General features: G+C 40.1%; 1 protein-coding gene across 1 annotated transcript in view; it reads left to right on the top strand.

Annotated features, from left to right (window-relative positions):
- Window positions 1–2,347: 2,347 nt before the first annotated feature.
- The window catches only part of crispld2 (cysteine-rich secretory protein LCCL domain containing 2), a 42,017-nt gene continuing 26,040 nt past the window's right edge, over window positions 2,348–18,324 (top strand). Inside the window, exons 1-7 of the mRNA XM_043706635.1 lie at window positions 2,348–2,812; window positions 3,698–3,982; window positions 5,278–5,396; window positions 9,531–9,663; window positions 11,350–11,465; window positions 13,701–13,801; window positions 18,166–18,312. Coding sequence (XP_043562570.1) covers window positions 3,758–3,982; window positions 5,278–5,396; window positions 9,531–9,663; window positions 11,350–11,465; window positions 13,701–13,801; window positions 18,166–18,312 — 841 coding nt within the window. The 5' untranslated portion in view covers window positions 2,348–2,812; window positions 3,698–3,757. The remainder of the gene's footprint in view (window positions 2,813–3,697; window positions 3,983–5,277; window positions 5,397–9,530; window positions 9,664–11,349; window positions 11,466–13,700; window positions 13,802–18,165; window positions 18,313–18,324) is intronic.

Below are 18,324 nucleotides of genomic sequence, written 5' to 3'. Positions count from 1 at the left end.
GAGATAAATCGTGGGCAAAATCTTGTTAAAGTACAAAACAAATAACTCCACTTAGGGCAGCGGATTGAGATAATAAGTACAACAGACTAACTATTCAGAGATTCCCAGAGCCTTGTAACACACAAGTAGACCTACAATATAAACACAAAAAGTGTTGCAGAAGCTCAACAGGTTTGGCAACATCTGTGGGGCAAGAAACAGAGTTAATGTTACAAGTCTGATATGGTTCTTATTTGGACCTGTCATGTCTGTATTATCTTTAAAATAACTACACGATTCACTGGACTTACCTGCTTGCTGCCCAGAGCCCGACATGATAATGTTAAATAGTACTTCTGATTTGTGTGTGTGCCCTTTGGCATTACAATACCCAGTATAGTTAAAACCGATGTGAACCCAATTAAACAATCTGTGTTTTCCCTGTCTCAGAACCTCAGCTTAGTATCATAGAATCTCTATAGTATGGAAGCAGGCCATTCGGCCCATCGAGTTCACACTGACTCTCTGAAGAGTATCCAAATCTCTATATTTCTTGTGGCTAATCCATCTAGCCTGCATGTTATGCTCAATTTAGTATGGCTAATCCACCTAGCTCACACATCTTTGGACTGTGGGAGGAAACTAGCGCACCCAGAGGAAACCCACACAGGCACAGAGAGAATGGGCAAACTGCACACGGTCCCCCTGAATGTGGAATCGAACCTGGTTCTCTGGTGCTGTGAGAGATTTAAAAAACTGCAGATGCTGAAATCCAAAGTAGACAGGTAGGAGGCTGGAAGAACACAGCAAGCCAGGCAGCATTCGGACTGAAGAAGGGTTACACCCGAAACGGCGACTCCTCCACCGTCTGACATGCCTGGCTTGCTGTGTTCTTCCAGCCTCCTGCTTTTCCCTGGTAATGTGAGGCAACCATCCTAGACAATGTGCCACCCTTTCATGGAAGTTTCTCTGTGATTGGGAAAGCAGATCAACTATTCCACATGAACCATTTTCCTGGCGTCTGTGTGTTTGCAATTACAATGTCAGTCAACCAGAAAAACTTTTGACTTATTTTCAAAGTTCCAGTTTAAAGCGTGAATTTATCGCTAGAGGGCACCCCAACAGAAACTTGTAGAGTTACTTCAACAAAACTATTGACGGACTCCAAGTACCTCATCCACCGATATGGCTTGTCCGACTGTACATTTTCGATCCAAATGTAACCTTACCCACGCATAATTATTTCAGGCAACATATCACGAAACAGATGATTATTTCAGTTTTAACTTGTTTCTATAAGACATCAATACTTTACGCTTTATTCATCGCAGTACTGTACCTCTGAATAAATGGAGAAAGACCGAAAGATTTGTGAAGTCGTTCTTTTAATGATAGATGCAGAGACATGGCGTTATAAATGTAAATGTGAAAGTTTGAAAAAGAAACAACTTCGCATTTTAAGGAAATTATAACTTAAATCTAACAGTAAAACTTCAAGTTGACCATCCGTTTGCTGTTGTAAAACATGATATTAAATTTCCAAATATCACCTTGGGATAAGGGGCGCTGTGAATTAGCCGTAAGATCATTTAAGTCGATCCCTGTGCAAAACGTTTTCTCTCCTAGTCCCTTCATGCTGACTGATGTAGGTATTGTTAACCCCTGCATCTGGGGGTACTCTGCAGACTTGAGCATTTGAAATTCCTTTAAAAATTGTCTCTGTCAAAATGTAAAGACCACCTCATTACTGAAACGGAACCACAATTTCCAGTGCACTAAACCTGGATAAATACTAATAAATTATATTTACAATGCAGTGCGATTCAAAGGAATCCCCTGCTCTCAGTTGCATTATTGGATGAAAATCATGTTAGTAAAAATACAAAAACAGCAATTGCTAGAAAAGCTCAGCAGGTCTGCCAGCATGTGTGGAGAGAAATCAAGAGTTACGTTCAGTGTCGACCCTTCCTGGGAACACCTGAGAAAAAAGACACCTATTCTTCATTTCAAGCCATTTATTGTGAAAGTGCGCGGCTGATTTTTTTTTCTCTGTTGAATTGATTTAGCTGCAGTGTTCAATGCCTCCTTTCTCCCCAAGCTCAGACTAATGGGGTTGAAAGTGTTTGCATCGGCAGTGAGTTCGCCCCTGGGCAGGGAGGACAGACCAGCGGGTAAAGAGGACAGGCAGTACAGCTCCCCAATGTTTCTGGTTTACAGCATCCGCAGTTCTTCCGGTTTTTATTTAGTTCTGCTTACCAATTCCCTGTCTACTTCAGGAACTCAATGCAATACCTGCTGGGGAAAGCCTGCGACTGCCCACATTGAAGCTAAAAGGCGCGATTTTGTGTGCTATTTTTGTTTTGCAAACCTGCAGCATCATCAGTGAAACATGTGAATGGATGCAATGAAGCAGACAGAGAGAAAGAAAAAAGTCTGAACTTAAGACAACAGATGTTTGCAAACTCGATCTGCATCAGAGTCGGCTTGTCACTTCAAGCTGCGTCAGAGGCAGGTCTGGAGACAACATCATTTTACAGGATGTGACCAGCCTGGCTTTTACCCCCGTCCTGCCCCCAAGTAGAAATATATAAATTCAGCGACCGGCTTCTGGAGAGACGGAGAGAGGCGCTGTCGACCTGAGCTTCACTGTCCGGCTGGGAGACAGACATCCACAGTAAGGAGCAGACCCCTGCAAACTGACCCAGAACAGCCCAGCTCCGCTTCAAAGGAACACACTTAGCAGCGAATTTGAGGCGGCGCAAGAAAGTAAAGGTTTTTTTTTACTGCTCTTACTTTCCCTCTGCCCCTGGTCCACACTTGGACTTGTTGCAAGGTGAGTAATTGTGTGTGTGTGTGTGGTTGGGGAAGGGGGTGTGCTGTTAGTTTACAATCCGAAAATGTTCTTGTTTTAGGCAGAACGTAAACATCTGCGGAATTGTTTGGCATTATTTACTGAAACATTCCCGGACGCGAAAGGTTTCCACACTCCTTCAGGGTTAAGTTCTGGGTTCAGAGTTTAAAGTTGCTCTGACCTCCCCAGGCGTCGCCCGTGGCCGTTCTCTGGATGTCCAGGCGGTTCACTCCGGGAGACACCTTTCCCACACTCGGCACTCGGCATTATTCCTGATGAAGGGCTTTTGCCCGAAACGTCGATTTTGCCTGTCCTCGGATGGTGCCTGAACTGCTGTGCTCTTCCAGCACCACTGATCCAGAATCTGGTTTCCAGCATCTGCAGTCATTGTTTTTACCTCTATCTGCCGGGAACCGTTCTCTGGATCACAGGGAGGCTGGAGGGCCAAACTGATTCCGGCTGATAGACGAGATCAGAGACGCGTTCATCAAAGATGAACAAAATAATCTTTAATCGAGTCGCTGGAATTGACTGTTTCATTGACATGATCGCGTGGCACTCTCGTTTCTGATCCAGTCATGTCCAAACAGCTGAAGTAGCAAAGACTCCAGTTTACCCTGTGCCTTAACGTCATTGCTGCGTTTGAATTTGCACTGTGAAGCATTCAGCTCTTAGAGCCAAGATAATTATATATTTATATTCAGTATTTTAGTCATTTATCTTTCAGCATCAGTACTTACTCACGAATAGTTTTAGAGCCGTAGAATAACTCTTCAAAGAATTAACACAGCGGCCAAGTATTCCCTGAAATGTATGCCCAATTATTTTAACAGCCAATGAGTCTGACATTTTTTATTACTATTCCAGACCGAGCCCATTAGGTGTTTGGCTTTAGTCCGTTGTTTGAGACCGATCATTCCTCAAGACATGAGTCCTTGCCACTCCTGGATCCTAGTTGCTACATTAATAGCCTTGGTGCAAGACTCGAGCTGCCGGAGTGTGCTTAATGCCACGCATTTCGAACATTTGCTCAAACATTTCCACTCCAGGGCCAAGAGATCCATCTCCCAAATTGACAAAGATGAGATTTTGCAACTTCACAACCACCTGAGGGGAGAGGTCTATCCATCATCCTCCAACATGGAATACATGGTGAGTAGGTGTCAGAGATCAGTGCTTCCCAACATGTTTAAATCTGGGATCTTATTTGGAGGCATGGGAATTGTTGTAATCCCAAAGGGAGAACTGTGTGGAGAGACAGCAGGGGATCCTGTGTAAGGAATGGGGCTATCTGTTCGCACCAAACACAGGTGCTATAACTCAGTCAGAGCTCCATTGGCAGCTACTCCTGTCCTGAAACTAATAGCCCTGAAAATGTTACCCTTTTTGGGTTTCCATCCCCACTTTAGGAAGCCCTGCCAGAACTTTCACCATCATGGGATACTCAACTGGGGGAAGGAACTTTTCAAATTGACAACTTTAAACAGAAAGCACCTTGGACAGATGTCACAGGAAAAAAACTGCATTGCTACTGTCATTTCTGGCTTTTATCAATCATTCCAGAAAATTGACATGGGCTGCTCCAAGTATTTCTGCTTGGTCTTGGGATGCTCCATGCACTCACTTTTTTGACATGTTCCATGCAAAGTTGAACTTGGCTTTGCCCTGTACCTTACAGGAGACTGGCTCCATCCTCGCTATAAATATGAATGTAAGCATCACATTGATGTGTTTGATTTGTCCAGCCTGAGGATGATGTAAAGGTAGCAGACTACATGTTGAGGAAAATGTGAAGGAACGTTTTTGTTTATTGGCTTCTAGAAGAAACAGCCACTAAATCACTTTTTTACAACATTGTTTCAATGTTTGTGATTTCCATCTTCCGGAACATATATTTTCCTGTTGTGACTATTTCAAGTTAACTGTGGGCAGGACTTTAAATAATGTGTAGAAATTAGGAGTAGGTAATACATTTAAAAAAACAGAAAATTGATAAGTACTTGTCTAGTAATGCAGTTATTTTCAGAACTGTTAATTGAGAAAACTAGTCATTTTGATTCTAAATATTCAAACGTGCCTGCAAACTCCTCTTATTCCTGCTTTCCCTTACCAACAAAATGTAATCTTAAAATTCTTAAAACTGGAGTTTTAGGTAAATGAGACACAAAATGAATGCAACAGAAAAAGGGATCTTTAATCTGGTAGTAGGAACCTAAATTTGTAACATCATCACTCTGGGAGTTACATTTTCAACTTTTAATTCAGATGGCTGTCAATCATTATTACTGCACTGAAGAGGGAATGATTGAACAGTCCATGTAGAAGTCTGTAGTAAAACTTAAAGATGGGCTGTTATATGGAATGTTTTAACTCAAGGTGCTATTCCTGACACAGAATAAATTGTTATTTGTCTGGTATTATTTAATGCTATGTGTGTTGCTTTTTAGGAATGGGATTATGAATTGGAACAGTCTGCTGAGAGCTGGGCTCAGCAATGCGTTTGGGACCATGGTCCTTCCCATCTGATCAAGTCAATAGGTCAGAACCTCGCAGTACACTGGGGAAGGTAAGCTCTTACACAGGTTCATTGTATTGTACTTATTTCCGAACACAGATACCATATTTTAAAGTTTGGATCAATCCAAGAACAATACAGGATGTTTGTTAGGATAGTGGATCTGATCTTATGGTCAGGAGAAAGTGACGACTGCAGATGTTGGAGAGCAGAGTCAAAGACTTGGCACCACCCTCTTGGAATGGTCCTACCTGTTCATCTTCCTTCCCACCTATCCCCTCCATCCTCCTCTCCAACCTATCACCTTCTCCTTACCTTCATCTACCTATTGATATCTCAGCTACCTTCACCCCAGCCTCACCCCTCCTATTTTTCTCACAGCTCCCCCCCCCGCCCCAACCAACAAGCCTCATTCCTGATGAAGGGCTTATGCCTGAAATGTCAATTCTCCTGCTCCTCGGATGCTGTCTGAGCTTACGGTCAACGCACCCAAATTGTCTAACACTATTTGCATCACGCCTGGAATATTGTGTGCAGATTTTGTTATAAAGGGAGTGCAGCAAAGGTTTACCAGACTGATTCCTGGGATGACAGGATGAACATATGATGATGGGGCAGTCTACAACCAGGGGTCACAGTCTAAGGATACAGGGCAGACTATTTAAGACTGAGATGAAGAAAATTTCTTCACCCAGTGAGTAGTGAGTATGTGGAATTCACTGGCACAAAAAGCAGTCAAGGTCAAAACCTTGTATAATTTCAAGAAGAAGTTAGATATCACACTTGGGGCTAAAGGGATCAAAGGATAATGGAGAAAAATGGGAACAGGCAGTTGAGTTGGATGATCATCCACAATCATATTGAATGGCAGAACAGGCTCAAAGGGCTGAATATTCTACTCCTGTTTCCATTTTCTATGTTGCTATGTTTACACTTGCCCAGCAAAATTATGAGAACTCCTGGGTCAAACAAAGAAACAGACAAAAACCCCACGTTAATTTGGGAGAGTTAATATGAGAGAAATTTCTCTCTGCAGTTTCCTATTGATGATTTTTGTACTGGGATCAGTTGTTGCTCTGCATTATTTTAAGAAAACTAATGTCCATATACACTTCCTGCCATCGAAACTGTACATGTTTTGTCAGCTGGTTCTGTAACACTGCATATTTTTGTGTCAGCATTCATAATGAAAACTGCAAACATGAGCTTGTAATTCTGTAATGAAATCCCTCATCCAGTGGTGGCAGAGTAACACCTTAGTTTTACATTTCCCACAGCTCCTCAACCTGCACTGCTTCTGCTTCAACCAACTTCACCACATGGCATCCCAAATTGCCATAAACATTTGCCGTTTAAGTAGAAATCATTTTAGATCAGTTACATAATGCCCATAATTTCTACCAAGTTGTACACATTGTTACACTTTTGCTTTTATATCTAACCATAATAGATAACTTTCTATATCCACATTTGTAATAGGTTTCTCCAACCTAAGTTCATATTCCTGTACCTGCACCATCTGCCCAGCTGGTGGCTTTGCCTCACAAATTAAACAAAATGCTTTCTGAATAATTTTCATTTGAAACGTCTTTTATAGTCATTGAAAATATTAATCCCTAAAATAAAGATCTTAATAAATAATTAAAACAATTAATTTCCCAATATGTCATCATTTGAGATTTTATTGAAAACCTCAATTTCTCCTAAAAGCTTAGCATTGGATTTGATATTTTTGACCAGAGATTTGATACTGCTATTTGAATCATTGCAACTTAATTTACAATGTACCCAAATTCCTACAATGCATTGTTGGATCATTTCCCCTCAGTTTCCAGCATTTTTTGGCCTCTTGCTTTTTTGAAAAACCAGGGACAGTCTTGCAATACAGCTGGAGGAACTCTATCTCTGGCCCAGAAGCTCCCAGTTCAAATCCCACAAGAATTGTTGATGGCCATGGAAGGTGCTGTCATAACATGACCAAATAGGTCCATTATCAGCCTGTAAGTCCTGCTGATGTGCCAAGTGCTGGCAGTAAGAGTAGATGTTACTCTTGGTTAGCCGTATTTGGTGTGGAGTAATGCCTCTGGTGACAGACCAGTGATTAGTTTCAGGAAAAGCAAGCTATGGAAATAGAAACAAGCTTTGTTTGCCTTATATGCCACCAGCCTTGAGAAAAGAAGAAATCTTATATTGGATGTTTCTTTTTAAAACAAGGATTGTGAGTGAGACAATCAGAATAATGACTGCATTCCAGCTGTAGCTTTTGTTTTGGATTCAATGTCTTAAACTGAGGAATGGAGCTTGTTGTTATAAAATAAGTGAGAAAAAATTAGCAATATTGGGTACCAAGCCATATCTCGTTATGCTAATCTTTGCAAAAAGAAACAATTATTGTGAAGTGTCAGTGAAGACAGTTATAATCTGGAAAGACAAAATGGGTCGGTGGGCTGAAGGCCCTGTTCCTGTGCTGTATTGTTTTTTGTTCTTTGTTGAAGCCAACATCTATATTTTCCGACATTAGAAAAGATGCTGTAAATCGTTTTCACTTGTTTGTGTAACTGTTAAAGTGTTACCATGTTTGAAACTATTAATGCCAGTCAGAGAGGGAAGTCACTAAGTAAGTTGATTTGTGAGATCAAATACAGCTATAGTGAAGAAAACAAATAAGATGAAAAAGGAGATCACTGGTTTCTGGCTATTTCTGTCAGGATTGGAGAGGGTAAGGTTTAAATGGAGGGTTCCTCATAAGAGCATTCATAGTGGGCACCAAAAAGGGAAGTTACATGAGGCAGATTGTGTCGATCAAAGGCAAAGAGATGAGAGAGTGACAGGAAGGAAAACTAAGGTGATCAAATGATGGTGGGTGAGACACAATGGAAACACAAACACGAATGATTGGTGAAGGGAAGGGAAAGGGAGTTGCTGAAGAGCATAGCGTCTCTCAAATCCCAGTCCACAAGTAGTTTGCACCTACGGTTGCTCATTTCCTTGACACACCCCAAGGCCCCAACATCCATCACCGTTGATCATAAAAGAAAGAAGGAAATCAAGAACAGAAAGTGAAGTAGAGATGTAGAGTGAAAGAAACAAGAGAAGAAGAGAGAAAGAAGCAGAAGATTGGGCTGGGAATGGATTATGTTGCTGGACTAGTAATTGAGATAATATAATTTCAATTAAACATTATTATTTACAGTTAAGAATTTGAATGCTAGAAGAATTATTAAAATGTTGGAATTGCTATAAGTTCCATCATCCTTAACTGGCTCAGATTAGATATAACTACAATCTCAACATGGTTCCCAACAAGATACTGCCTTTTGTATCTGCTATAAATAATTCAAGGCAAGGAGAAATGGTCAATACATTCTCAAACCCTAAGATTAAAACAAAATAAGAGACAGGTAAGCAAGGGCCTGTATTTTCTGACTTCCTATCTGTTACACAACATATGATCAACAATTGGCATATTAAAAATCTTGCTTTTGCATGAACTTATAAATTCTCCCTTTTACAATGAATATGCTTTGCGTAAATAGGTCATTCTGTAATCATCAGTATGAAATTGTAGACTCTCAATTTTGCTTTTCAGTTCTTCAGGTCTAATATGAATCAAAATTGCTGCAAAATTTGCTCATTATAATTTGGATTTTATGTTATTATTTAGTTACAAAATTAAAGACACAATTTAAGACTTTAAATGGGGCACTCAATTTTTCTTGCACCTTCCCTCTTCAAACTATACTCTGCACTTCAATTCTAATTCATTTGAAAGTTCGACTTAACCATGACTCATCATATACAATACCATCGGAAATCAATTGGAGATGAGGAATTTCCTCTCGCAAAGAGTTGTAAATCTTTGGAATTCTCTACATCAGAGAGCCATGCAACCTGAATCTTTGAATGCATTTAAAGCTGAGATAAACAGATTTGTGAACTATAGGCAAAACAAGGGTTATTTGGAACAGGCAGTAAAGTTGTTTGAGGCTATGATCAGATAAAACATGATCTTACTGAATGGTAGGACAGTTTCAAAGGGTTACATGACCTATTCCTGCTCTTATTTCCTATATTCTCATAACTTGAAGATGTTTGCGTGGTATTAAATAGGTATTTGTGAATTATTGACCAGCAGTATGACTTGCAAGTGATAGGTGTGACAGATTTGTGCCTCTGTTGTTTCAGATATCGGTCTCCAGCTTCCCATGTGCAGGCATGGTATGACGAAGTCAAAGATTACACATACCCATATGCACATGAATGCAATCCTTGGTGCCCTGAAAGATGTTCTGGTTCAATGTGCACCCACTACACACAAGTAAGTGAAATGCCCAAGTTTGAGAATACATTTGAAAACAAATACACAAAACAAAACACATGTTTTACAGAATTATTATTGTGAAAAGGAAAATGTTTATCTATTCTGATTGGGATCATTTATGGATTACATTACATTAGAAGCCTCAAAAATATATTTTTAACAACATTAATGTTTATGGACAGTTGACTAAGAAGCTTTCTGTTAATGTGCAAGTTTGATTGGCTTACAGAAGTTGGTGAATGTGAGTGCTGTAAATACTGTGTAATGTTGTTCTAATATTTTTGTGCATATATGCGTATAATACATTTGTTAATTATGATATTGTCTGTTACTGATTTGAAGTACTTGGGGCAAAGTAAGTGATTTGCAAGCACTGGTAGCACTATGTGGAATAGCTATTATCAGCACAAAATAAGGTACAGACCATCAGAAAGTGAAGAGGAAATACTGAAATTCAGGTGATCTGATGGAAGCTGTCTGGGTCAGGTTGTAAGAGAAAGCACGTAGAATCCTTTACTTGGTGCTGTGTCCAGACAGCATTCTGGTTTGCAAAATTACTTTTAACTTGTTAATTTAGTGCCAGGTTTTTGAGTGGCTAAATAACCTTTATTAGAGTGAATGATACGTTAATCACCACAATATCCCACTCTAAGGTGAAACCTACCACAGACTTTTAGACAAGTGCACTGTTCCAAAGAACATGGACTTGACATTTACTGTCACTTAAAGTAAATTTCACAAAGCAGTTTCCTCCAGAACTGGATATTAAATTTTAAAATGACACTTTTTCTGAATGTCCCTCGAGGCAGTGATGAAAGCATGTTTTGCAGTTGTCAAGTTTTTTAAACTAAGTTTGCCACGGGAACTTTCTTCTTTAATTTTAAATAAAGGAGGTTTGGGCAGTTGTAATGTGATGTTCCAAGTCTACGAACATTGATATATAAGTCAGTCTGCTATAACACAACAGTGTGTTCCTCTAAAACCTTGCGCTATAAAAAAATCGCACTATGGAAAGTCTCACTGTAGGATATCACTGTAGAAAATTGCCACACCTGTTCAGTATACAGTTTGTGTTATCCAAACAATGTCCACAATTCGTCAATTGTGTTATAACCAATTCATGTTGACGAAAAATGCATTGTAGCAGAATGACCTGTATATATTATTCATATGCATCGTCTAAAAGTTATTGTTCCTTACCATCAGCTATATCTTTGCTCACTTCATAACTAAGATTTCATCAGATCATCTGCCTTTGTATTTCACCTATCCACTATCTGGACCAGCTGCAGACAACAGCTGCAGACCATACATTCTCAGATCTGACCACTAACCATTCAGTTATCTTCCAACTTGGCCCTCTATCAAAGGATAATTCAGTGTTTTGTCTTTCTTAAACCCGTGTGTGTACTTTGTACTCTTACTGACCCTCAACTCCATTTCCTCCTATGATCATCCCTTAGTAGAGATTGTACATTGTTGATTACTTTGCAAGCTTCTAAATCAAACTCACGTCTTAAATGAGCGAAGCTAGTCAACCAAGTTGCGTTTCCTTTTTCAAATCAAAACAATAAAGTTACCAGTGTTTATTTTCACTTGGTTAGCAGTTCAGCCGTATTCTGTGCACAAGATGTGCTTAAAGCTTGGTGCTTTGTTTAACATTCATTTTGTATTTATTTTTAGTTGGTGTGGGCAACAACGAATAGAGTTGGCTGTGCCATCAATGTCTGTGGAAGAATGAACGTATGGGGAGAAATTTGGGAGAATGCTGTCTACTTAGTCTGCAATTATTCACCAAAGTAAGCTGTTGAACATCATATCATTTACTTTGGTTTATTGCTATTTAGTTGATAACTGGAATTGTAATATGGAATTCTAGGAAGTTTTCTAACATTTGCGTTACTTGTAAAATGAAATTGGCAAATACATTTTTATTTAAGTAAGTAATTAAAATTTATTTATTCTTAATGAATTATGCATGTGCTTTACAGTGCTTGACCTACCTGGTCAGAGAAACATGCGAGGGGAAAAACCCTTATCATAATCCTTGTGGTGGCATACATTTTTTAACTATTCCTGGGATGTGAGCATTGGTGGCAAGGCAGGAATTTGCAATGAAGACAAAGCTGTCATGGGGATTTGTCAAGGGAATGTCATGTTTGACAAATTTGATTGAAGCTTTCAAGGATGCAACAAGGCATATAGAAGAGGATAATGCATTTGATATGGTTTATATGGCCCTTCGTAAAACTTTTGAGGATGTCCCTCATGCAGACTGATTAAGAAAGTGATAACCCATGAGACTCAAGGCAAAATATAATTTGGTTTCAAAATTGGCTGATGGGCAGGAAGTGGACTGTGATGGTACAGGGATGTTCATGTGACTGGAAGTCTGTTTCCGTGCGGTTCAGCAGGATTCAGTGCTGATGCCCTTGCAGTTTGTCATGTGCATTAATGTGCTTAATGTAGAGAGTTTGTAGATGACACAACAACTTGTAGGATAATAAATAGCAAGTGGGACAACCATAAACTGCATAACGATATCAATGGTCCAGTCAGATGGTGTAAAATAAGTTCCAATCTGGAAAAGTGTGAGGTAGTGCACTTGGTAAGGGCTAATAAGGCAAGGGATTATACTATGAAGGTAAGAAAGTCGGAAAAATCAGAGGTACCTTGGTGTTCATATCCACAGATCTCTGAAAGTAGCAGGGTAGGTCGATAAGGTTGTTAAGGCAGATAGGATACTTGCCTTTATTAGATAAAACATTGAATGCAAGAGGTTACGGGGAACTTTATAAAATGCTGATTCGGCCACAACTGACGTCTTGAGTGCAGTTCTGATCACTGCATTATAAGTAAGATGTGATTACATTAGAGAGGGTGCAGAGGAGATTTACCAGGATGTTGCCTGGGCTGGAGGGTCTGACTGTGAGAATAGATTGGATAGGATATGTTTGCTTTCCTTAGAGCAGCAAAGGTTGAGAAGGGACACCTGATAGAAATGTGTAAGATTATGAGGAGCACAGATAGGATGGATATGAAGGCAATAAGAAATAGGCATTAAGAGGAGAGGTGAGGAGAAGCCTTTTCACCCAGTTGGGATTCTGGAACTTATTGCCAAAGTCAGAAGCTAAGTCAGAAACTCTTGTAACATCTAAGAACTATTTAGAAATTTACTTGTGTTGCCATAACCTCCAGAGCTATGAGCCAAGAACTGGAAAATGGGATTAGTGTAGTCAGATATTTATTGGCTGGCAATGACATGATGGACTGAATGACCTCCTTCTGTTCTGTAAACGTCTATGAGGTTATGAGAATTTTTATGCATCCTCAATTTCTCTTGAGACAATGGTACTAAGTCACTTCCTTGAATTGCTAGAGTGCATGGTATACTTACACTGATGGAGGGAATGCACACATTAGCTTCAGCATGTTAGGGAGCTGGAAATCAGTTAGGGATCCATTAACATTTCAGTCACATTGCTTGAAAATTTGCATATGTTTAGATTGGCAAACAGCCAGATTGGTTTTTAAAGTGGTACTTTACATGGCGGAATGACCTGCAACATTGCCAGAACCAATAGCCATTTGGGTAAGGTATCAGAGTGCCGCTGATCTGGACTTAGAACTCAGCATGAGTCATTGCAGGGGAAGGAAGAGAACCCTTGGGAGCAGCTGCCCTCTCTTTACATTCTGACATAGACTCATTTCTTCACTTGGACAAGTGCAGCAATTAGGAGATAGTCAGTAAGATCCTCGTCCTCCTGTCACCTTGAACCACGTCTTAAAGCAACGAGAAATAAGAGGTCTCTCTTCTGTCCCATTCCCATCTATCACTTTGATGGTTGGAGCACTGCCTCATATTGCATGACATGACTATTCTTGCTCAGGACTATGCACAGGTTTGGACCCTGTATTTGGTTATTAACTCTTTCATTTAAGAATCAAGGAAACACATGTGCATCAACTAGCTTTATTTTCATCTGAACTGGTAATGGATTAAACTGAATTTTTCTCTGTTTTTAACTCACCAGGGGAAATTGGATTGGAGAAGCTCCCTATAGACATGGTCGGCCATGCTCGGAGTGTCCACCCAGCTATGGCGGCGGCTGTAAAAACAATCTCTGCTACAAAGGTATATAAGACTGTTGCACTGCTCCCAATAATGTGGATCAGCTAAAGGAATTTGCTCCTGGTTATCCCAAAAATAATCTTTGTTTTCTTTCATAAGGGGTGTTTGAGTGGAGATGAGTGTCCACTTACTTTTTGCAGAGCTGTATATTCTGTTCCATTAAAACAGCAGGGGACCCTGAGTTAGTGTGGTTGAGCCATCAGTGTGGCTGCAAACATTACCAAAAGGATTGAACGGCCATCAGCTCGCGTGTTTGAAGCTGGGATGGGGGCGGCTTGGAAAATGCAATCTGCAGCCTGCTTGCAAACCTTCCAATGCCTTTAAACTGTGTCCCATTATTTGAGGGTGCGTTGGCGGTGGTGTTGGAGGTATAGAGTGGCCCACTCACCCTTGGGCTCATTGAACCCCTTAAGTATCCAATTAATGGTCACTTAAGTGCCTCATATTGCCCTGCCACTATTACACCTGGGTCAGGATCTGGCAGTTTTACTCAGTAAGCTGGTTCTGACATTTGGGCCCGTTGTCCACCAAAGATATTCTCCCAACCCTGACCTCTCATTGAATAGACTGTGGTTACTTTCCTTGGAGCAGAGGAGACTGAGGTGGGCGGACATGATTGCAATGTCTAAAATATGAGGAGCATAGACAGGGTAGAAAGGAATGAACTTCTCCCCTTGGTGGAGTGTTCAATGTCCAAGAGGTAAAGATTTAAGGTAATGGATAGATATTTAGAGGGGTTAAGAGGAAATCGTCTTTTCCACCCAAAGGGTGCTGGGAATCTGCAACTCACTGCCTGTGGAGGGTGGTAAAGGCTGAAGCCTTCATATAATTTAAGAAGTATTTAGATGGGCACTTGCAATGCCTAGGCATAGAGGACTATGGTCAAGAGTGTGGTGCTGGGAAAGCACAGCAGGTCAGGCAGCATCCAAGGAGCTGGAGAATCGACGTTTTGGGCGTAGGCTGTTCATCAGGAATTGGCTAAGTGTTGGAAAGTGGAATTAAAATAGTTAGGTGATTGGTGCAGTCTCAATCAGCCGAAGGGCCTTTTTCTGAGCTGTAATCCTCCATGACTCTCAAACTGAGCCTCCCACAAACCCTTTCACTGTCACCTCACTGAAGGCCTGAACCACCCTTCAGTCTGGCCTTTTTAATTTCCTCTTCTTTGGTTCTGCCTGAAGTCCCAGCAGTGGCCACTGTTTGAACTTGGCGCTGCAGCAACTACCAAGCTGCCAGCCAATCAAATGGCCAATAGGACCCTTAAACTAGGAATTCATACCCAGGCAAAAGGCTCACCCAAAGCCATTTAACGCCACAACGACTTTTTTTGTGAAAAGGGTTCCTAACCAACTTTGTCCTTGGGAACATGGGGTGGTGGGGAATTAAGACATCCCATAGAATTCAGTTAAAGCCCTAGTTAAAGTATGTCTTTGGGTGAATAGAATGAGGGGAAATGTGAAACAGAAGCACCTAAGAGAAGGTGGATGTGGAAAGATTCAGGTTCAAAGACGTTACTCTATGACTCTAAGTTCGAACCTGAAACAACATGGTAATGAAAACAAGTGAAATGGAAGAACTTAAAGCCTCTAGCAGGGATATGAAAATAAACATTTAATGTTTAAAATGAGAAATGGCCATCTATCTTGTTGGGGACAAAAAACCTAACCCTTTCGTACCAATGTGGGGGTGTCAAAATGAGAGAACAGAACAGAGAAAAGGACGTTTAATTGAAGGAGGATAGGGAAGGTGGTGGCATAGTGGTAATTTTGCTGAACCAGTATTTCAGAACCCAGGCCAATGTAGGGTACCTGGGTTTGAATCCCACGATGGAAAATGATGAAATTTTAATGCAATCAAAGTCTGGAATAAAAAGATAAATGGTTGCCATTAGGCTAACTACTGTCGATTATTGTAAAAACCCATCTGGTTCACTAATATCCTTTGAAAGAAATCTGCCATTCTCACCTAGTGTCCAGATTGGCAACAATGTGATTGACTTTTAACTGCTCTTTGGGCAACAAATGCTGATCTAGCCAAAAACACCCACATCCCATGAATGAATGAGAAAAAGAAAAGATACCATTTTATACCAACCAATGTAGTCAAATAGAATTTTTGAATAGAAAATTCCGTATAGCATTTGTGCAAAGTGCTGAAGATAGAAATTTTAAAAATACATTAACCAAAATCATTACTAGCTGTAATCATTTATAGTTATTTCTTTTTTGTTCTCAGTATAAATTTACTTGAGTTGAACATTCTAACAATTTATTAGGGTACTACATTTCTTAGAAAGGATTCACTTTTTCAAACATTGGAATAAGCAGCACTGCAGTTTTATATTGGCTACTCAATATCTAGTTTACTAAAGGAGTTTACAATTTACCTTAGTTCATACATAAATATGGCCACGAGAAAAAGAACTGACACAGTTAAAATCATGTTATGTGGTTTCCAATTTATTTTTGTATTTGCTCTGAGTAAAAGATTTCAATGTCGCCCTACTCATCTTAAATTAATATAATTTTTGGTCTACTAATTTTAATCCAGTTGATTTTGGCTTGAGTAATCCACTTCTGCGATGAATAGCTGCTTGTTTCTAAACAGAACCTTTCATTTTAAGCTGCCAGGTACTTTTTAACAGTTGTTTTGGCATTGAATGAACTGTAAAAGCAGAATTGAGAGGCTATGGGGCTCTCAGTTTATTTTTGCTGAGGACAGATGAGGTGACATCCAAATGGAAGGAAACATAATCAAACCAACTAATTAGGTAAAGGATTCCTGCATTCTCTCAGTGGATCAGACCTGATCGAACTACATAACCAGCAAGGTCTGACACGCAGCCCCTAGGAGAAAGTGAGGATCAGAGTTGAGAGTGTGGTGCTGGAAAAGCACAGCAGGTCAGGTAGCATCCGAGGATCAGGTGAATTGACGTTTCAGGCATAAGGCCTTCATCAGGAATTACTGATGAAGGGCTTATACCTGAAACATCAATTCTCCTGCTCCTCAGATGCTGCCTGACCTGCTGTGCTTTTCCAGCACCACACTCTCGACACTGACACCCAGTCCCCATTTTATATTGTGTTGTTCGTTGTGCTCTTACTTATCAGATGAGGCACTTCAATTGTCTTTTATAAAAGTGAAAAGATTTTGGCCTCATACTGGTGTGCAAAGTGGATGTGGTCAAGATTAAAATTACCTCCTGTGGTTGGAATAGCCCCTTGCCCCTCCACTGAGGCTAGGATTGTACACTTTACTCCTGACCAAAGGTAGATAAGATTATGACTGAGAACAAGAGAAACCTTGATGACATCTACTGCCACATCACACCCTAACTGGAGATACGCTCTCCCCGTCAAGCTTCCCATGTCCACCTCTCAAGAGAGGCCTCTTCTGCTTTTTGTTTGGTCTCCAAAGCTGCATCCACAAGGCAGACTTCAGTAACTCAGCTATACAATAGGTTGAGGGAAGGTGGGTGCTGGAGAGAAGCCAGTATTCATCACACTCTGGCCCAGGAGCAAATTAATGCTTTCAGGAGAAGTGGGAGAAACTTGGCGAGAGAAAATAAAGAGAAGCTTTTGTTTATTGTCAGTGGGGACAGAAGGAGGGACCTAATTTTTAGGAACTGGCCAACAATTATTTTCATAACAAATGCAAACTTGCCCAAGAGTTTCTGTTTACTGGTACATTATTGCATAGCTTTAACACTGACAAACTTGCCTAATCTCCTGCTGGTATCATGTACTTGCTACTGTATTAACAATTAATAACCAATATTTCAAAATTATTCAGACAAAAAACTTTGCTGGTATATTTCCATTCAGCATTTTGACTGTTAAATTAGACAGTTAATGTTGTATTTCTATATACAGAACCGTTCTTTTTTGATGTGTAAAAATAGGAGAGATTCAGCCAGGAATTGTAACTTTATAATTAGTTACCATGGTGTGCACAAGTCACAGGTATTATATCAGAAAATACCCATTTAGCCAGTGAAACAAAAAGAGTCTGATGTCCAAATCTAATTACTAACACTTGTGTATATTTTGCAAGTAGTGTTTGGTGTTAGTAGTTAGACATCCTAATCTTTCAAGGAAAAATGAGCAATTCTTTTGCTTTTCAAAAACATAGACCTCTATTTTCTAAGGTGAAGTGTATTATCAGTGTGCAAACTGAATGAGACCAAATGCTGAATATTCAATCTATTGCCAAGAGGAGCTTGGAAATGAAAGGGTAGAAACTAGGGAGTTTACAAAGAAACAAACAAAAACAAACAGTGGAAAAATATTTTAATTCATTGCATCTGAATTGGAATTCTGCTGCAATGCGTGCAAAATGTTATTTAACATTATTTCAACATGTATTCTTAGACAATGCAGTGAGAAGACCGCAGCACGAACAAACCAATGAAGTGGAGCCTCCCCAGATCAATACAGATGTATTAAACCCATGGACAGTGCCATATTCCCAACCACAACCACAGCCAAAGGAGGAACCCAACAACATGGAGTACATGAGTAAGGACGCAT

The sequence above is a fragment of the Chiloscyllium plagiosum genome, chromosome 17 (genome assembly GCF_004010195.1).
Source record: "Chiloscyllium plagiosum isolate BGI_BamShark_2017 chromosome 17, ASM401019v2, whole genome shotgun sequence".
NCBI classification, from domain to species: Eukaryota; Metazoa; Chordata; class Chondrichthyes; order Orectolobiformes; family Hemiscylliidae; genus Chiloscyllium; species Chiloscyllium plagiosum.
Note: the sequence above shows the minus strand (reverse complement) of the source record. Positions and strands in the feature narration are given on the sequence as shown.